Source organism: Felis catus, chromosome D1, assembly GCF_018350175.1.
Source record: "Felis catus isolate Fca126 chromosome D1, F.catus_Fca126_mat1.0, whole genome shotgun sequence".
Taxonomy (NCBI): domain Eukaryota; kingdom Metazoa; phylum Chordata; class Mammalia; order Carnivora; family Felidae; genus Felis; species Felis catus.
Window position 1 is genome coordinate 25,884,946 of NC_058377.1, and position 22,643 is coordinate 25,907,588.

Below are 22,643 nucleotides of genomic sequence, written 5' to 3' on the forward strand. Positions count from 1 at the left end.
TAACAGGGCTGATCTGTGATTCTGAGAAAATTGCAAATTCCATGCTATAAAGAAGGCATTTCTTATCAATGTCTAAAGAAACACCATAAATACAGAATTCTACCCTAGTGCTAAAAAAAAAAAAAAAAAACAAAAAAAACAAAAAACAAAAAACAAAAACCTCTGCAAAAGGAAAGAGTTAATACACATATTTTATAAACAAAGATGGTTATCCTTAATAACACCAATAAGGAAAAAAAAAACACGGCATACTTAAAGGTAAAAGGGCAGAAGGGTTACTTTCTTATGCCAATTTGAAGAGACTTTTTATACAATGTGCTCAATTCATTTTGGTAAGTCAGTGCTGCCTATTTTCAACTAGTCGATAATTGAAATATTATTAACCCACCAGGAAAAACAGTTTTTTAATGAGATATACTGACTGTTTATTAAGCAAAGTTATGTTCTTTGAGTCACAAAGACTTTTGTGCATTAACCTAAAGTACAGAAAACATTAAGAAATAAGCTGATTTGAAATAGAAAAATGGGTAGTTCCTGAAACTAACTAGGAAAGTAAGAACTACAGTGCCCAATACCTATGTGGTACAATCTACTTGAAAATAATTAACTTCAATAATCTACTTTAATAATCGCCTCTCTACAGACATGACAAATACTAAAGCTCACTTACTCAATTTCTGAGTAATTAAAAAATTAACCATCCACTTCAAAGCAACCAAGGAAACCTGTGCCCAAATAAAATGTAATATTTCAGACTCCGTGAAATATTCTGTTGCTGGAGTCAAACATCTGAATAACCGAGATATCCTTACCTCCTGCTGTGGCACAGGTTTTAGGATATTTAAAATGATTCCCAGGGACTGTGCTCAGCAGTGGATCCGACAGCACACAGCAGCTCTACATTCCGTGCAAAAGCATGCAGAATGAACCACAGTCCCACGGCTCGGACCGCATCCACCACAGGGTAACTCTGAGTCAGGTCTCCACAGCACTTTTAGGTTCCAGCTCTGCTTTGGGGCGCCCCTTTCAAGCACTTTCCTTTGCTGGTTTTGGTCCCTACCCAAGGCGAACCGGCTTGTGTGTGGGCACGAGGCTCGCCTTCAGGAGCTCACTCCTTCTCTCTGCACACGTACTGCTCCTGCAGCACACAGAAAGGGCCCTGCCCAAACCCACACTCGCAGAACAAGCTTTGCCAGAATAGCTCCACCCATCAGCCTCACACAGGTGAGCACTCCTGCTCAGAAAAACACCAGTAGGAGAGTGGCATTTATTACGTTTTTAGTCTTGGAGAAAGTTACTTATTCTTTGGTTGTTTATATTTGCCATCTAGATGGGAGACAATGTATCCAAAAAAATGACAGGTGTTTTAGGCCCAAATAAAATATGAATAATAATTAATCAAGCAGGAAATATTCCCAGTAAAAGGCTGAATCACTAAAGTAGCAGCAACAAGCTAGGAAAACATACATTTTTAACATCTTTGCTGGTAATGACCTCTAACTGTGCTTCAACTAACACGTAAAAAAGGAAAAAGTATCAGTTTACACTGCCTCTGTGTGAACAACTCTGAGGAACAACACTGTGTTAACCAGAAGAATTGAAAATCCAGAATTAAATTTTCCAGAGTATGACCTCCTCCTTTATAAGGTACCCAAGTGTAAAATTCTTTTTTTCTTAAATGTTTTAATGTTTTATTCATGTTAGAGAGAGAGAGAGAGACAGAGAGAGAGAGAGACAGAGAGAGAGACAGAGAGAGAGAGAAAGGGAGAGAGAGAGAGAGAGAGAGAGAGAGAGAGAGACCGAGACCACAAGCAGGGGAGGGGCAGAGAGAGAGAGGGAGACATAGAATCCAAAGCAGGCTCCAGGCTCTGAGCTGTCAGCATAGAGCCTGACATGAGGCTCGAATCCACAAACCATGAGATCCTGACCTGAGCCAAAGTCAGACACTTAACTGTCTGAGCCACCCAGGTGCCCCCAAGGGTTAAAATTCTAACTCCCCTTATATATTCAAGAGATTCAATATTTATACTAAATAACAGTGCACATAAAATTATTTGAATACATCAATTGTAAGAGACTAACATATTTTGCTACAAATGACTTTTTTACTAATACAAATGTAAATCCACATTCAGATATTTGTTTCTAGTAAACAAAATAATGCTACTATGTGCTAGACACAATTCTAAGTATTTCACAGATAAGTCTCCATTATGACCTTATGAAGTTGATTCTAATGTTATTTCCATCTTAGACAGGAGGAAACCAAGGCAGAGGGGTTAAGCAAAAGCCAAGGTCACACAATAGGGAATGTCAGATTCAAGATACCCAGAGTGTAGCTACCATGCCAAAATCTTCTGCTGTTGATCAAATTTATTCTCTCCTTCCTTTCTAAACACAGCTCTGAATATAAAATTATTGATAAATGGTAGGCCATAGTAAGAAAAACAATGAATTGATGTAATTTTAAAATATGAAAAGCCCCAGAGAATTCCAATATGTAGCAGGAACAAAACATGTTAATTTTTACCAGTGGAACAGCTGTGGATTTATGGATTGTTTTGTTGTTGTTGTTGTTGTTGTTGTTGTTGTTGTCGAATAGGAAATGAGGCTTTCAAAGTTTATTCATAGTGGAGAAGGCAAAGCCACTCTTTAAAAAATTGTTTTAACTAATAAACATCCTTCCTCCCACCCTTTCAGAGGTTAGTACTAAAGACAAAGGGGCTGGGTGGGGGAGCAGAGAATAGGAAAGAGAGGAAGAAAAAAGAGAAAGAAGGGGGAGGGGAGGGCCATGCTATAGAAAAGCCATCTGGGGATACTCAGTAGGACTCATAGACCCCTTGTGTTACCTAACATCTAAGCACAGATGGGAATGCATAAATTCGACAACTGTTTGCCGGAGTGCAGGGGAAGTCCATAATTAATAACAGTAACTCTCACCTGAAACCAAAAAGGCCGCCATGTATGCTCTATAAAAATACACGGTAGGAAAAGGAGAGTAGGCAGAAACTGCTGAGCACAGAGTAAGGTCTGTTGTAATCTCATTCACTGCGGTGTGACAGCATCAATTTCCTGGTTTGGATAACGTGCCATTATGTTACATAAGACGTTAAAACTGGGGGAAGTTGGCTTTTGAGTATATGGGAGTTCTCTGTACTATTTTTGCAACTTCTTCTGACATGAGAAGTATTCAAAATTAAAAATTAAAAAATATGGCTGACTGAAAGCATCACGTGTTTTTCGTTTTTTTTTTTTTTTTTAAGTGTATTTATTTGTTTAGAGAGAACGAGAGAGCATTAGCAGGGGAAGGATAGAGAGAGGGAGAGAGAATCCCAAGCAGGCTCTATGCTGTCAGCGCAGAGCCCAACTCAGGGCTAGATCCCACGAACCATGAGATCACGACCTGAGCTGAAATCAAGAGTTGGAAGCTTAACCGATGGAGCCACCCAGGCACCCAGAAAGCACCATGTTTTGTCTTCCAATGACGGTTTATGGCACAGGAGAGGTCACTTGTTATTTTTCTCTCATATTTAACAAAGTGTCTGGAGGCTCTCCTGTGAAGGGCTAACATGAATCTGTGCAGTTGGTGGGGTTAACAAGGAACTCAATGGAAAGGAACAGCTACACTGTAATCATTCTATCGTAAGAATTACCTGTGTTACTCAAACTCTTCACAGTATGTCTGAAAATTCTGCAGGTTTCATGGCCTGAAATATACCCAGAATCCAATCACCTCTGCCCACTTTTACTGCTACCACATTGATCTGAGCCACCATCATCTCTTGCCAGACTCCCTACAAACAGCTGCTGCCCGTCTCCCTTCTTCTACCCAGGTCTCCTATCCTTAACGTGGCAACCAAAGTGATCCTCCAAATAAGGCCAAGTAACAGCTCTGCTCAAAAGCTTCTAATGTCATCCCATCTAATTTTAAATGAAAGCCAAAATCCATACCGTGGTGCCCAGGCCCCAAAGAGAACTTGACTCCTTTCACCTCCAGACCTCACCTCACGTCACTCACTGTTGTGGTCAAACTGCCTTCCAGCAAATCCTTAGCAAGCCAGGCATATGTCCAGCTCAGCAGCCCCACATTTGCAGTTCTTGGTCTGGAAAGCACCCCCCAGGTAAGTGCTTTGCTCCCCTCCTCATCTCCCTTCAGGCACTCAAAAGTAACCTTCTAATGAGCCCTTCCCAACCACTCTACCCACCTTTGGAATGATAAGCCCACGTGGGCCACATCCCAGCACTTCCTAACCCCTACACCCCTTTCCAGACTTTTCTGCATAACACTTATCATACTATATATATTTTACCACACTATACCTTTTACTTCTTTGTTTACCTTTTTCTCTCCTTCGCATCACACTTGAATACAAAACCCCAAAATGACAATACTTGTCTGCTGTGTTTGCTGTTTTGGTCCTAGTACTTAGTATGTACTTCATAAATTCTGATCAATGAATGAGTACTGGAAATGACCAAAAATGGGAACAGCTGCTTTACTTAAGGAGAAGACTGATTAGGGGCCTACACCTAGCACTGGCTAATGGGCATTCGGGAGGTCAGGAAACATTTTTGATTACTCTAGTAGAAATTGTTCATATTTTTAATTATCAATCAACTGTTTTAGAGCAAACATTATATATAAAGGATGCAAACTGGTATAAAATAAAATATCCACCAGTAACCAAAACAATTTAGGTGAGGAAAAAGACATAAAAAGTGAAGAATCAAATTCAAAATAAGATGGCTCATTACTATACACTATTTCCAAATGACGGATACAAATAATAGCTACTGACAGCTAAAATGGAGTCCCTTTTTATTCAAAATATAGTCTTAGGATGAGGATCGTTAGGTCACCTGGGAGTTCATTGGAAATGCAGAGTCCCAGGTCCCACCCCAGACCCACTGAATCGCAATCCACAGTTTTTAATACCACCTCTCAGGCACACTGAACGCACATGAACGTTTTCGAAGCAGTGGTCTAAAGAACCTTCATGAAGAACATAGTAAACATTTCAGCGAGGAGAAAGATCAGAGTCAGAGTAAGTGGGAAACCCAAAGTATACTGCAAGGTAAAGAAACATGTTCCTGACACTAAAGTATAGATAAGGGAAACATTTGGTTACAAAGACGAGATAGTTCCAGTTATTTATGGAGCACCTCAAATTCTAGACTAAAGATTTTGTACATAATTCTGGAGCAGAGGGACATTACTGAAGTTTTCTGAAGCTAGGGATTATGAGATAAAAGTTGTATTCTAGGGGTGCCTGACTGACTCAGTCACTAGAGCATGCGACTCTTTTCTTTTTTAAGGTTATTTATTTATTTATGGGGGGGGAGGGGCAGAGAGAAAGGGAGACAGAGATTCTTCATGCTGTCAGCACTGAGCCCAACATGGAGCTTGATCCCAACCTGAGCCGATATCAAGAGTCAGACGCTTAACCAACTGAGCCACCCAGGCGCCCTGAGTGTGGGACTCCTGATATCAGGGTTGTGAGCTTGAGCCCCACGATGGGTGTAGAAAATAGAGTTTTACATAAAACTCTAAAAACAAGAAGTTATGGGGGCACCTGGGTGGCTCAGGCTCAGATCATGATCTGGAGGATCGTGAGGTCAAGCCCCACACTGGGTTAACTGCTGTCAGCACAGAGCCCACTTCGGATCCTCTGTGCCCCTCTCTCTGCCCCTACCCCACCTGCGTTCTCTCAAAAATAAACATTTAAAAAAAAAGTTTGATTCTAGAAATTCATTTTAGCAGTATTAAGAGAGAGGAAATAATCATGTGTCCACTGTATGAACGTCCTGTGAGAGAGGTAAAGATGAATGAGACACGCTTGCCCTTTGTGAGGAGACAGCACTTTGGGAGCAAGTGGCAGAGGTGCCGTTAGACTTGGCCAGGGGTAAACAGGAGATGGGGGTAGGGAGAGAGGGGTTAGCAAGCTCTCACAGAGGAAGCAGGTCATGGCCTGAAGCCTGAAACACAAGGAGGATTTCAAGTGGCCAAAATGGGGAGGAGGGCACTTCACACTCTGGGCACAGTGGGAGCACTTTGAGTGCACGTATGTTCACAGCACACAGAAGCAACACCCAGCAGAGCGCACTGGGAGAGAGACACGATCAGGAGAGCAGAGGAGGAGGATGCCTACAAACGCTGTTACAGAACAGAGTGTGGAGTGAGGGTTTATATGTAGTGAGGAAAGACTGAAGGATACTGTTTGGGTTAATTAGTCATGAGAGAGGATGAAGGCTGACTGAAATTAGCCCATTAAGCAAGGTCCTAGAAGCACTTCCTTCATCCTCCATTAAACCCATCTTTGCCCCAACTTCTGTTCTGTTAGTATAAGCCTTGTGAAAATCCAAATATGTTTTTATTCATGCCTATTGTAATAAAAGCTAAACATATTAAATAAATATTTGTTTTGAGAGAGAGAACAATAAACTTTATCTCTACCCAATGTTCTACAGTGGGACAAATTCTGGATTTTGAGTGAATCAACCACAAATGAGTTCATTTATGTCTTGGTACACCACACAGTGAGAGCTACGTTAAGTATTGGCCATGGTTACCACCAGACATCAGAAAATTTCAGCAAATCCCAGTTGTGAACCCTCAGGCAAGCTGCTTAACCTCCCTGAGTTTCCTGCGCTCCATTTGTTAACACAAGGTGTGGCAGGATACAGGAATATACCCCCTACCCCCAAACCTCACAGGACTGCATCAAGAGTCAAATTCCAATTGACAGAAGGGAAATAAAAGTATCCATAAACTCTAAAGCACTTGACAGATATGTGCCATTATGAATCTTCTACCTGTTTTTCCCTAATGCAGAGTATGAAAATATTATCTTAATCTGTCACTTGCAATGTATTCAGAAAGAAACTTCCCAGGGCATTCTAGCATTTTGGTACAAATCTGTATCTTACATCAATGCCTTCCAGGGTGCTGATTTTAATACCCAATTCTTGAAGTACTGGTCTCCAGAATATAAGGAAGCATATGTTCAATACAATGCTGCACACAGGATAAAAACCTGTACCTACTTTACTTGATACAAAATGTCTGGTCAGTGACATGTTAAGGAAACATGGTTACAGAAGAGGAAAGTGCTACAAACTCTAAGAAAGAAAACAAATAATCCAGGAGACAACAAATGAAAATAAAGGAAAAAACTATAATTAGGCAAAGTTGCAAGTAAAACAAAGAAAGCAAGACACTAAAGGACCAATTCCCTAAAAGGAGAAAATAAAGAACTTTTTTTAATTTCAAAATTATGCTACAAATTCAGACTAACTTGTTACCTTATAAACTACTTCTTACCATAAGGATTTCATCAGTATTATATCTAATTACTAAGTTTTTTCTTGAAATGAAAGCCTCAGCTACTTTTATGTCTGCTAATCAAAAAATTCAGCTGTTACCCCCCCCCCCCAAAAAGCCAAATATTTATAATGCAAACTCCATTCAAGTGGCATCCAAAGAGGCTCCTTCTCTCATCATGGTCCCATGAAAACTACTATAATTCATTTGTCTTAGTGGTATACTGTGAGATGTTTTAGCATATAGATTTTACCAACAAATATTAATTTTGTATCTACATAAATCTAGTTTTTGATACTCTGGAATTTAAATGACATAAGAGTGGATAAATATAAATCAATAAATACTACAGCTGACATTTATTAAGTATCCAAGGGCTTTAGATGCCTTATCCCTAATCTTCAAAGGGATGTTGCCTCACTTTTTTAAATAAGGGAATTAAAAGTCAGAGAAGCCAAATGTAAAATGTGGCACAGGGATTAAAACTTGAGGTTCGAAGCCTATGCTCTTATCCCTTCAACCGTGTTGTTTTCACACGTGTATATAAATTAAATATCTAAATTAAACCTACTGTCAGAAAATATCTATGTTATGGGATGGTTGCATTAAGAAGGACCCTTGGAAATCACCTATTTCGAAAGGATGGAGTTAAGGAGAGATATACTCTATTTTTTCATATTTTATAAAGTAATACTTTTTTATTGTAAAGGGGTTGAATAATACAGAAGCAAACAGAGAAAAAAATTAAATTTCTTTTGCTGATGTCTACAATCTCATTCCCCTTTCTAGTTGGTATATATCCTTCCAGATCATTTTCTATGAATTTACAATGAGATTATTCTATGTTGTGATTTGCTTTTTCATTTAACAATAAATCACAGCAAACAATTCCATATGACTTTCTTTTTAAGGGCTGCAGAATATTTCACACACATAAATAGATAAGGAAGTATCTATTTTGAAACTGTGATTTCCAACATTTGAATATTAAAGCAATACTGCAAAGAATATTTATCTGGATGGGAGATATATTTAAAGAATGAAAAGTGACCAATTCAAAAATGACAAAGGACTTGAACTGGCATTTCTCCAAAGAAGATATACAAATGGCCAATAAACACATGAAAAGATGTTCAACATCATTCCATTTCTGTATAATCACCACCTGGATCCACAGAACACTGCTAGCACTCCAGAATCCTCTCTCCTACCCATCCCAGTCACCTATCCCCTTCCTCCCGTCCAAAGTTAACTGCTATTCTGAATTCTAACACCACAGAACCATCTTAAACTCTGTGATTCTGAACTCTCTCCTCATCTATGTGGAATTATACGGCGTATGTATGCATGTACGTATAGCACGCTTCTCTCACTCAACACTTATTTTTGTGAGATTCACCCATATTGTGGCAGACAGCCAGAACTCATTTCATTTTCATTGGTGTAGAAGAATCTGTTCAATGAATGTGCCTTTATTTATCCATCCCATTACGAATATACCTCTGGTTTTTCAAGTTTTTTGACAATTAGGACTAAGGTTGCTATAAACATTCTATATTTACCTAAGAGTGAACCTGCTGGACCCCAGGGTATGTGTCAACTTCAGTATGTAATACCAAACAATGATTGTCCCACATTATCTCCCATCAGCAGTGTGAGAGAATTCCTACTGATGTATATCCTTGCCAACCTTTGGTATTATTATTCTTAAATTTTAACCTCTGGTGGGTATGTATTAAAGAGTCAATGAGATTTCAGTTTGCATTTCCCTAAAGACTGATGACGTTTACCATCTTGTCATACACTTATGAGCATTTTGGATATTTGTTGTAAAGTACCTATTCAAGTTTTCACTTAATTAAACAAATCATTTTATCGGTCCCTTTCTTACTGATTCTTTACACACTTTAGTTATGTGACCTTTGTCAAATATCTTTCTCATTTTGTGATTTGCTTTCTTCATTATCTTAATAGCATTTAAGATCAAGTTCTGATCTTTAATTAAATTTAATTATTAAGCTTTTCAGTTAAGATTACTGCTTATGTTTATCCCGAGATCATGAAAATAGGTCATGAAGATACTCTACTGTATTATCTTCTAAGAGTTTTATTGTTTTACCTTTCACATACAGATCTGTAATTCTCCCATAAATGATTCTGTATACAGGGTTAAATAAGAATTTTATACACTCGTACACACACACACCCCTCAAGGTGACCTAGCACCATTTATTGAATAACTGTCCTTTTGACATTGCTCTGCAAAAAAGTATCTATATATTCACAGGTTTGTTTCTGGACTCTATTCTGTTCCACTAATCTATTTGTCTGTCTACCCTTGAATTAATATCAGTACCTTAAGTGAAGTTTTAACAATAAATCTTGATATTTAAAATAGTAAGTTTCCCACTTTATTGTTCTTCAAAATTGTCTTGGGATTTAGGTCTCTGCATTTCCATAATTATTTTAGAATCAGTTTAGAACCAGTTGTCAATTTCCACAAAAATTCTAACTCAAAACTTGGGGCATTCATCAGTAACTCTGCCCTACTGGGCTCTGAGCTCCAATTTTTGTTCTCCTAGGACTACTGTGCCTTTCTCTACTCTATCAGTAGATACCCTAGGGGAATAAGGTCTCCATATACTGAAGTCTGTCTTCAGGATGTTCTTTTTCTGCTTAACCTCAGCTCAGTAATTGTTTACTGCCTTATTAACTCTCCAATGCTTCAAAGAGATATTTTTTTATTCCTGTCCAAATCTTCTGTTTTCAGAGCAAAGGCTTTATCTAAATTCCCTTGTCCTTCATTTTAAGAAGAAAATAAGCATTGCCCTGCTTTTCTCTTACCCTCTCTCCCTACTTCCCTTTCTCTCCCCTCTTCCTCCCCCAACCCTTTTTCTTTCTTTCTAGACAAAGAGGTGGATAACGGAAGAAATGAGGAATCCCACTATGGAAATTACAAAAAAGACAAAATGTTGATCCAAGAAATAAAATAAGGGGCACCTCGGTGGCTCAGTCAGTTAAGCGTCCGACTTCAGCTCAGGTCATGATCTCACAGTTTGTGAGTTTGAGCCCCGCGTTGGGCTCTGTGCTGACAGCTCAGAGCCTGGAGCCTGCTTCGGATTCTGTGCCTCCCTCTCTCTGCCCCTCCCCTGCTCGCACTCTATCTTTCTCAAAAATAAATAAACCTTAAAAAATGTTTTTTAAAAAAGAAATAAAATAAGAATTGAAGAATTTATCAGGTGGGCTTAAAAGAAGCCTACACAGAAGAATAACTGAACTTTAAGAGAGGTCAATAAAAGTAAACTGGAAAGAGAGGGTGTGCAAGACAGTATCAAAGAGTGTAACCAATCTGTAAAGGAAAAGAGAGAGCAACGATTGCACAGAAGAAATACTGTGAAGATAATAGCTGAGAAAACTAAAAACTTGAAGAAAGATATCAATGAATAAATCCAACTGCTCCATAAGCTACAAGCAGGATAAACACACACAAAAAACTACGTATGCTTTCCCTTCTTCTTCCCCCCACCTCAACCTCACCTTCTCCCATCAAACTGTAACTGTGATGATTCAACTGCCAATTTCTTATGGACAAGCTTCTATCTTTCTTCCTCTTTTCTTTCCTCTTCTTTTCTACCTTCCTCTCCCACCTACTCCCTCCCCCACCACACCTTCTTTTTCTTAAGGCAACACGGATACTTGTTTTCTTGATCAGGACATGGTGACTCAATGATTTTATTTTTACATACACAAATAATTGAACATATTGAGAACATTAAGAAGAACTCCGAAGGGAAAAATTTTCCTATTGCCCTTGTTGTGTAATAATATAGGGAGCTTTAAATTTCAGCCTCAAACTATAGCTGCATCTTTCAGATTTGGCATCTAACAGTAACAGATGGCAATGTTAAAAATAAATAGAACATTCAAGTTGTTTATACTGTAGGCAAAGACAGTTTTAAAGTGTGAAACAAGCCTGAGGCTAACAGAATTCACATCATCCTTTTCGAAATATATTAAGAATCCACATTTCCTTATGCCAATCCTGCAATGCTGCTCACAGAAGATAAAATACTAGCTTTTAAAGGTGTGCTGGCATTATAAGTCGTCACCAATTTAGAATTAACATTGTCCTACAGGTCTATTAATAGACACTTGTTTTCCAGAACTATCAATACCTGATTAACTTTCTCAAGTTTTAACGCTTCTGGAGCTTATCGCTATTAGAAATGTCACTTTCTTGCTCAAAACATGAGAAAGTATTCAATTGACAAAATTGAATACCAATATTAAGCTAATTTTTAAAACTAAGTTTGCAAGATATCTCTGAGGCAGAATATCAAAGATGATATTTAATACCTAATAAGTTAAGTGTATACAGAAGAAATGCATACAAAAATAATGCATAAGAGACAACAATAAATTTTTGATGTTGAATTTAATAACTTCAAAATAATGATACAAAAAACCATGGTCATCTTAACAGATCGATAAAAAGTACTTGACAAAGCCAACATCCTTTCATGACAAAATCATTCAAGAAATTAAGAACTGAAGGGTACTTCCCCAATCTGATAAAGGGCATCTATGAAAACCCAACAACTAACATCTTACTTAATGGTTAGTTAAGAAATGGATGTTTTCTCCTAAGGTCAGAAATAAGACAAGGATGGCCATAGTCTTGCCAGGGAAATTGGACAAGAAGAAGAAATAAAAAGCATCCAGATTGCAAAGGAAGAAATAAAAATATATTCACAGATGATTTGATCTTGTATATAGAATATCCAAAGGAATCCACTAAAAAAAAAAAAAAACTATTAGAATAAACATTTCAACAAGATTTCATGATTTCATGACTAATATACAAAATTAATTGTATTTCTATGCATTTGCAATGAAAAAGAAAATGAAGTCAAGAAAGTAATTCCATTTACAGTAGCATCAAAAATAATAAAAATAAATTTAACAAAAAAATGCAAATGTACACTCTGAATACTAAAAACATTGAACAAAATTAAACAAGCTCTAAATAAATGGAAGAACATCCCATGTTCATGAACTGAAAGACTTAATAAATACTGGTAAGAGGATAATACTTCCCAAATTGATATACAGATTTAATATAATCCCTATCAAAATCCAGCTGACTTCTTTGTAGAAACTGACAAGCTGATTCTAAAATTCATATGGAATTGCAAGGAACCCAGAAGAGCCAAGTCAATCCTGAGAAAGAATAAAGTATTAAGAGCAAAATTTGCCACAAAACAAACACATGCTGACAGCATGGAGCCTGCTTGGGATTCTCTCTCTCCCTCTCTCTCTGCCCTTACCCTGCTCATGCTCTCTATCTCTCAAACTTAAAAAAACAAAGAACAGACATATAGATCAGTGGAACAGAACTAAAAGTCTAAAAATAAACTTATATGTCCAAGGTCAATTTTCTGCAAGGGAGTCAAGACAATTCAAAAAATAGTGCTGAGACACCTAGATGTCCAATGGAGTTGAACCTTATACCAGACACAAAAATTAACTCAAAATTTACTAAAATCTAAAACCTAAAACCATAAACTTCTTAGGAGAAGATATATGAGTAAATCTTGACCTTGGGTTAGGCAAAGTCTTCCTACATAAGACATCAAAAGCATAAGGAATAAAAAAAGATAAACTGAACTTAATCAAAATTAAAAAAATTTATACTTCCATGGACAGAATAAAGACAAGCAAAGACAACCCACACAATGTGAGAAAACATATGCAAATCATATTGTCTGATAAAGCACTTGTATCTAGAATATACATAGAATACTTAAAGAATATATAAAGAATGTATATAAAGAATACTTGCCAATTAAAAAATGGGAAAAGGATGTGAATAGACATTTCTCCAAAAACATGCAAATGGCTAATAAGCACATAAAAAGATACTCAACATGATTAGTCATCAGGAAAATGAAATCAAACTCCCAAAGATACAACACTTTGTAACTACTACGATAGCAATAATCAAAAACACACTAACAAGGATATGGAACAACTGAAACTCTCATACACACTGCCAGGAGGTATTGTAAAAACTACTTTGTAAAGCAGTCTGGCAGTTCTTCAAAGGTTAAACATACAGCTACCATATGACCCAGCAGTTTTACTCCTAGATATATACTTGAGAGATGAAAATATATATATCCACACAAAAACTTATACACCGATGTTCATAACTGCATTAGACATAATAGTCAAAAATGGAAACAACTCAAAATGAGTAGATAAAATATGGCCTCTCCATACAATGGAATATTACTTTAGCCATAAAAAAGAATGAGATTCTGATACATGGATGAACCCTGAAAACACTGTGCTAAGTCAAAGAAGCTAATTACAAAAGACCACTATTGTATGATCATTAAAGGTCTGGAATAGGGAAATCTATAGAGACAGAAAGTAGACTAATAGCTGCTTAGGGCTGGAGAAGAGGGATGGGGTTGAGGCACCTCTCTGCTAAAGGGTATGGGATTTTCTTTTAAGTTAATGACACCATGTTTAAAAAAAAGAAAAAAAAAACCCTACAGTCATCACAACCACAAATTAACATCTACTGAGCAAGTACCCACTGAGAAAGTTTTTTAGTAAGTTTACCCAAAGAAGGGGAATTTAACAGAGGATAAAATGTCTTGAAAAGAGACTGAGAGGAGAAAGCCGGAAAAGATCTCTCTGACCTCAGCCATAGCAATTTCTTACTTGACACATCCCCAAAGGCAAGGGAATTAAAAGCAAAAATGAACTACTGGGACCTTATGAAGATAAAAAGCTTCTGCACAGCAAAGGAAACAACCAACAAAACTAAAAGGCAACCAACGGAATGGGAAAAGATATTTGCAAATGACATATCGGACAAAGGGCTAGTATCCAAAATCTGTAAAGAGCTCACCAAACTCCACACCCAAAAAACAAATAATCCAGTGAAGAAATGGGCAGAAAACACGAATAGACAATTCTCTAAAGAAGACATCCAGATGGCCAACAGGCACATGAAAAGATGCTCAACGTCGCTCCTCATCAGGGAAATACAAATTAAAACCACACTCAGATATCACCTCACGCCAGTCAGAGTGGCCAAAATGAACAAATCAGGAGACTATAGATGCTGGAGAGGATGTGGAGAAACGGGAACCCTCTTGCACTGTTGGTGGGAATGCAAATTGGTGCAGCCTCTCTGGAAAACAGTGTGGAGGTTCCTCAGAAAATTAAAAATAGACCCACCCTATGACCCAGCAATAGCACTGCTAGGAATTTACCCAAGGGATACAGGAGTACTGATGCATAGGGGCACTTGTACCCCAATCTTTATAGCAGCACTCTCAACAATAGCCAAATTATGGAAAGAGCCTAAATGTCCATCAACTGATGAATGGATAAAGAAATTGTGGTTTACATACACAATGGAATACTACGTGGCAATGAGAAAAAATGAAATATGGCCTTTTGTAGCAACGTGGATGGAACTGGAGAGTGTGATGCTAAGTGAAATAAGCCATACAGAGAAAGACAGATACCATATGGTTTCACTCTTACGTGGATCCTGAGAAACTTAACAGAAACCCATGGGGGAGGGGAAGGAAAAAAAAAAGAGGTTAGAGTGGAAGAGAGCCAAAGCATAAGAGACTCTTAAAAACTGAGAACAAACTGAGGGTTCATGGGGGGTGGGAGGGAGGGGAGGGTGGGTGACGGGTATTGAGGAAGGCACCTTTTGGGATGAGCACTGGGGGTTGTATGGAAACCAATTTGACAATAAACTTCATATACTGAAAAAAAAAAAAAGAAAAGAGACTGAGCATCCTGTCTCAGGTAGAACTGTAGAGAACAATGTTTTGAAGTATTTTTCTCTACTAAACAGTAAAAGTAGTCTGCCTAAAAATTTAAAATTCCTATGAGAATTCTTAATCTTCTGTGAAGAAACAAGCTTCAAAAGCATATTACCTTTACCTGAATACTATAAGCAAATATGATTTGATGTATGCTTGGGGGGCAGAGGTGGGGAAATACTAAATAAGCTTTTCCCCCCCTAATTTTTATATATAGGTCCTAACCCTAAAAGATACTTTAAGGAAAATATTACAAATAAATTCTGAGGCCCAGCAAATTTTTCTTTTTCTTTTACTGCGGGCAGAGTATGGAGAAGGGCAAAGAATGGTGAAGGGAATATAATACAAGTAGGAGACGTAAATCTGATTACTTCCTCTTCCTTCCAAAATCTTTGTCTTTGTTTTTGTTTTCCTTTAAAAATTTCATATAACATTAAAAACTTCCAAGCTAAGTATTCTGTACAATCTACCTAGATTAAATCACCCCAATAAAAACAAGTTTCCATTTTGATTTTCACCCCCTGTAACACTGCTTTATTCATTAAATAATCCACATATTTATATAGCACTGTAAATATACTATTAAGTAATGAGAAATGCTGTTTAAAATAGTTTTGATGTTCACAATCATTGATAAAATATACATTCCCTTCATTTATTAGTTTCCAGCTAATCACATCATTTGTGTGAGTTCTTTAAACCTGTTATTTTCATCATTGTGTTCATTAATAAGCTATATCCCAACTCTATAATTATAAAAACAAATAATGACAAAGATTAATGGAACAAACAGTTCTTTGAAATTATCTAAAATGTTGATGTATCTTTGTGAAATGATCAATAAAGAAATACGAATATTTTAAAACTCAAAACCACCTAAAATTAAGAATGCATACATATCATGTCAATAAATGGCAACAGCAGCAAAACAAGCTGGGTGCTTGACTGCAAGAGAAAACCTGTTTCTTTAAGCAGTTGATAAAATCATCACCCTGATGAAAAAGTGTACTCACCTGGTTTTGGCACTGAGTTGGTCACTGACTGGGGGACTTTCTGATTAATTAACTCCACGCAGTGTCCAGGAAAGAGACCCACCTAAGGGAGAAAAGCAGCAGAGAGAGGATTCTAAACCAGAGAGCAGACCAGTGTGTGAACAGTGCCAATTCAATTCCAGTAATATACTCCACAGTCCCTCCCAAAGGATTCTATTATTCCAAGACTCTAAATCACAGATGATACCAATTACACAAACAAATAATAAAACAATCTGTTGCTATGTGTGTACAGGGTTGTGTTTTATTCGTCCAAATATCTAAGTCTGCTTTTTTAGTTTTAGCTTTTAATTTACCAAACTTTTTTTTTTACACCATTCAAATATGCAGTCTGAAACCAAGCTAAGCATGCAGTACCTATAACTTTTACCTCTTAATAACTTACTTTGCTGAAATTTCAACCTAGTTGTGTTGGTATCTCCACAGCCAACTTTTATATTTGTCTTCTCTATAATTAAAAAAAAAATCAACACTAAACCACATTCAAATTTTTTTTGTGAATTTTCTGCTCATTTCTCCCACAGGTTTCATGAAAAATGACAGGACTAAAATAAATTGGTGAAACAACACTCATTTCACATCCTGCTGTTGTGAAAGAGCTAGTAGTGTGTGAATACGTGGGAAAGCAAAAGAGAAGAAAACAACCAAACTCAGCAGTAGTGACAGACTCTGGCTTTGACAAACACACCACTTTGACCTAATCGCAGAACTGCTCATGGTGTTAGATACAGACTCCTAAGAAGTTATATTAGGAAAATACTGAGATCACCCACAGACCACCCAGATCACACAGAGATACTGGATAGCCAATAGAATAAATACAGAGATAAATAGCTTGGAAACAAAAGTAAAAAGAAGATCTTTGCCAATATTTATAGATGTTTCCTTAGATAGGAATATAATCAGGCTACCATGCAACAGATGTTAAAGCTGAACATGAAAACTACATCACTTTTACATCCCTCTGTTGACAGACTCGGGAAGAATGGAATGGTCTTCCAAGAGTTATGACTCATCATGAAGTTCTGAGCTGTATAATTTCCATCTGTGTGGGATTATTTTCACATATGCATTTGCTGCATTCTTATTTCGATTTCTGGATCAATATTCCATGGTAGTTCTTAAGAGTATGAAGATGTAACCAGTTATCATGAGTTGAAAAGGGGTTTTTAACAAGTTATCAGTTTTGTTTAAAAGCTCTCTGATTTGGGGATTCTTAAAGTCCCTATGCATTGCCTTCCAAAACAATGCTTTGTTTGTTTTACTGGTGAAATTTCATACAATATTTTATTCAACTTCCTATTTAGCCAAACAAGTAGAAATTCTTCCAAAATCGATTAGAACCAGATAAGACTCACCTTGAAAAACCCTTCTCATTCTTTCTTACATAAATCCATTTGGAGAGGTTAACAGTGCAGCCTCAAAGGTAAGAGTGCTTGGGTTCAATTCTAGGTCTGCTTACAAGATCAGGTTCGCAACCTAGCCTCTGTTTCAGTTTCTTCATCTAAACAATGTAATAGTACCTAGCTCCTAAGTGTTGTTATGAGAACTAAATGGATCAGCATAAGCAAAATGCATATAGTTAGCACCCATTAAATGTCAGTATCCAATATGTTGGTTACCAGAAGACCTTGAAGGCTCCAGCTCCTCCATTAAATGGATGACACATAATACTTACCACCTTCTGCACAAACTTAAGTTTGTTTCCTGCCTATGAAATATCATTCTTTCCATAAAATTAGAATTCATTTCAACTTATAAACATTTTCTGCAATTTTCTAGAGAGAAAAGACCAGGATCTAAATAAACTTGGCCCACCTACTTACTAGGCTCTGTGATCTGGAGCAAATTAGTTAACATCTGTTTTAGTTTCTTAATTTGTGAAAATGGGGATAACAGGAGTGCCTGGGTGACTCAGTCTGTTGAGTGTCCAACTTCAGCTTGGGTCATAATCTCAGGGTCGTGAGATCGAGCCCCACAGCAGGTTCCACACTAAGTGTGCAGACTGCTTAAGATTCTCTCTCTCTCTCTCTCTCTCTCTCTCTCTCTCTCTCTGTCCCACCCTCTCCCCTGCCCTCACATGCTCTCTCTGCCACATAAAAAAAAAATTTAATAAAAAACAGGATAATATTAGCTACCACAATAATTTGTATGAAAGCACCTAGCCGAGTTTCTAAACATGAATATCTTTCAGCAAATACAAACTAGTTTTTTGTCACTTCCTAACAAAAACTGAACAAAGTTTAATGAACTTCTTTGGGGAACTATATAATATATATCAGTTACATTCGTACCTTTTAAATTTGTCTCCATGCATTAGCTTTAAATATATGAGTGAGCATGCTACTGTGTGCTATGTAAAGGTCCATGGTATGTTCCTTTACTGCCTATCTCCAATCCCTGCTCACTTGTCTCCCTTTAAAATAAAGTATATTACCATCAGCTAAATTATATATTCAGTGCCCACACTCCTTGCATGCAGGTGTAGCCACAGCACGTGTAAATACAGCCCTATTACCACTATTCTGTTTCCTTCCTCCTGTTTTGAATCCAGGTATCAAGATTGGATCTGTAGTGGCCATCATTTGACCTTAAAAGAAAAGCCAAGAGAATCTTAGAGATTTCTGCTTAGCATCAGTTAGCTGCTAACTCAACAGCCATCAGTCACTTTTTCTGTTCACTTTTCTGTTTCTTGAAACCAAAAGCATTCCTAGTTAATAAGTCTTTTAATTAGAAGAGTTGACTCTATAAATTTGTGAAAGGCAAATAGATTCTATTTTCCTATTATAAAATTTCCATCATAAAAAATGAAGTTGTGTTCTATTGAAAATATACACAATAACGTAACCTTAAGAAAGAACGTAAGTAAAACTAAAAATATACTTAATGAACATTTACTTTTCTGATTCATACTGAAACTAATATTTTACCAAATATCAACAATTCTGGCAAACTCAAAATGTCAAATGTTAAAAGCGACTGGAACTGTGATAATATGATTTGTGTATGAACTATGTCATCCTGTGTCATAGATTATTCTTTCTGCAGCAGTGACAATTTCTAAAGCTCTAATTTATAGGACTGAGATGGGTGAGGAAAATTGGGTATGTTGGGAGGGGCCAAGATGAGTTTCAACTCCAGGAATAAGAAGGAAGAGAGAGAAAAGACCAATCTATCTAGAGATAGTCCCCCCACCGTATCCACAGTTTTGCTTTGTTTCAGTTACCCGCAGTAAACCATGGTCTGGAAGCAGATGATTCTCCTTCTCACGACGTCACAATGCCTACGTAATTCACGTCACTTCATCTCATCACATAGGCATTTATCATCTCACATCATCACAAGGAGAAGGAGTACAGTACAATAAGAGATTTGGAGAGCGAGACAGACCACATTCGCATAACTTTTAGTATATTTTTAGAACTGTTTTATTTTATTATTTTTGTCAATCTCTTACTGTGCCTAATTTACAAATTAAACTTTGCCATAGATACATATATATGTATAGGAAAAACCTAGTATTTACAGGGTTCAGTACTATCCATAGTTTCAGGCATTCTCTGGGGGAAAAGGGAGGACTACTGTATATCCCAAAGTGTGCTGATAAAGTTAAACAACTGGCTCTCCAAGAGGAAGGGTCTTGATTTATAGTGTTTTCCAGAGTCCATGGCTGGTGTCAAGACCCGGTGGGTGTCAAGCTACCAACAAGACGCAACCAAACGCAATTGCAAAGAGATGCACAGTAGCCTGTTAGGTCGTATTTATACCACACAGAACACGAGGCAGAAGTACCCTCAAGAGCATAGGTAACAGTCAAATATAGTGAAATAATTATAAATAAAGTTTTAAGTATTTATTACCTTTGTTTTTAATACAATTCATTTAACTAAAAATTCATAGGCTTTAATTTTTAAAAGCAGCTGTGTTTCACAGTTGTACCACCAAATTCCTAAAAATTTCATGACTTGCTCTGGCTCACCACTAATCTATACCTACACACTGGGTCCTGTGCCTGTCGTAACCCTAATAGCTCCTGGGAATAGGTTTCAGGCAGCTTGACCAATACATGGCTTCCTCTCCAACTGCAAGTGAATAAGGAAAGACCTAAATGCAACACACTGCAATCTGAATCTTCTGACCTTCTTCTACATTGAGGATGGGCTCACACAGTAAAGGAAATAGGCTTGGTGACAAAAGTCAATGTACTGAAAAAAATATTCTGGTACAACTTAGAGGGAATGTTGGATAAGAAACTACTGTCTTAAAATAAGGCTGGAGCTTTGGTAACAGTGAGAATAGAATGAAATCACTGCTTACCAATGGAGCCTAATCCTAACTATAGTCTCTCTGAGGCAACTAATCAAAATCTAACAGGAATTGCAACATAACAATGTGCTTATCACTGATTTTTTTTAAAAAATCCTATTCTAATGGTTGATTTATGTAATTAATGGCTAGTGAAAGTTTAGGACTTAGCATAACAAAATATTTTTTGTATTAAGCATAGTGAATGAAGTCATGCTCTTACTTCCAGAGATATACCACAGATTTTTCATCAATGTAACTATGTGGCCTCAGAGAGTTTCTAATTTTTCATTTTAAGACTACAACTTCCTATCTTCCCAGGTCTCTAGTGTTCATATATTCCATGACAAGAGAAGTTCAAATTCAGAGATACTGCACCCCTTTCTTCCCTGTATTTCCCCACTAGGGTACCATCTCCCCTTCCAATCATTTGTTTTTACTACTCAGTATGAATCTGTGATTGATCATTTGAACTTTAAAATATATCAGTATTTGGGGCGCCTGGGTGGCTCAGTCGGTTGAGTGTCTGACTTCAGCTCAGGTCACAGCTCTGTGAGTTCGAGCCCCACATTGGGCTCTATGCTGACGGCTCGGAGCCTGGAGCCTGCTTCGGATTCTGCGCCTCCCTCTCTCTCTGACCCTTCCCCGCTCACACTCTGTCTCTGTCTCTCTCTCTCAAAAATAAATAAAATCATTTAAAAAGTTTATTTAAAAATTTAATAAATAAAAAGTATACCTTTATTTCTTTTATATGTGAAAAATACTGACTTCTTTGAAATTGTTTGTAGGTATTGTTTGTATATTTCATTTCAGAAATCACATGGAAGGATTTTAGAAAATATTTATTATAATGAGGGGGTGTAAGTTTGAGGAGTTTAAGAACTACTGCTCTAAACCATTTTGTTAATAATTTCCATGAAATTGAACGTTTAAATATCATTTGGTAGGACATATTCTGATGCTATAAATTATCAAAAGGCTATGAAGAAACAAATTTATGGTATCAATGGCAGTTGCACTAATAAGAAAAATAAAAATAGGAACAATACAGAAGATAATTTAAGAAAATTTACATATTTTTATGATCCAAGGGGGAAAAATGCAAATTGGAACTCACCAAGCTTGTGAACTGGTCCTGGCTATACCATTATGTACTGTCTTGGTGAATCAGAATCAGCACAATTTATCTAAATCTTTTGTCTCTAGATTTCTGTAATTTTTAAATGACAGGTTAGGACGAGACAACCCACTATCATTTTTTCTACAAGGAGACAAGTAGAAGCCACTACCAGTTCGTTAAATTACTATTGTGATCTATTCGTTGCCCAGAATACCTAGGATTTGATCTAAGCTCGGATATGAAACAGCAGAATAACAATGGGCAAGTTGTTTAAACCCACATGCTTTAGTTCTGTCATCAGCAAAAGATGATAATAGTACCTTCTTCACAGAGTTATAAGAACTAGAGATTAATGGAAAGCACTTAGTACAGCACATTTAAGAAGTACTTTATTTGTAGTATAATATATTCCCTCTTTACTTGAAATTATTTAACATTACCAATGAAAATTTATAGTATATGATTTCCTGAAACTTAACTAGAGAGGAAATGTTGTGCCTCATTTAATAGTGAGTAATGAAAAGGCGTAGCTTTGGATGCCATATATAAATAATATGATCTTTTTGTAAAGGAACAGGTAAACTTTGCCCCTCTGTTAAACTAGTATGGGGGACAATGTTCCCAAATATCTTCCTTTAGAATAAAGAATACTTTTTTGAAATAAGTTACCTAGAACCATATTAAACTCCTGAGCTAAGAGACCTTTTTATTGTCCATGAACTGCTTCTCTGATATTTGTACACAAAAACACTAACATGACATTTGGGGTAACTATGAAAAATAAAACAGCTGATCCTTTACCATGTTGTAGAGAGCTAAGGGAACGCAAGCTGTATAAAATTCTGTCTATCTCTAAGTGGTATTCTTTCCAGTAGGTTAACTATGTCCCAAATGTGTTTTAAGGAAGATTTCCTGGGGGGTAAAGAGAGTATTTGCTAAACTGTGTTTAATTTCTTCTTTTATCTGTGCATAGGATAAACAACGGGAGG

At 37.0% G+C, this 22,643-nt stretch overlaps 1 protein-coding gene across 9 annotated transcripts in view; it reads right to left on the reverse strand.

The window, feature by feature from the left end:
* Positions 1-22,643, reverse strand: part of ARHGAP32 (Rho GTPase activating protein 32) — a 297,342-nt gene that overhangs the window by 59,688 nt on the left and 215,011 nt on the right. For 8 of the 9 annotated variants that reach the window (XM_023239300.2, XM_045038522.1, XM_019811556.3 and 5 more), the window contains one exon: positions 16,191-16,272. In XM_023239300.2, coding sequence (XP_023095068.1) covers positions 16,191-16,272 — 82 coding nt within the window. Of the gene's footprint in view, positions 1-812; positions 1,627-16,190; positions 16,273-22,643 lie in introns of those variants that run through there. The other variant, XM_011286483.4, reaches the window with a different exon arrangement.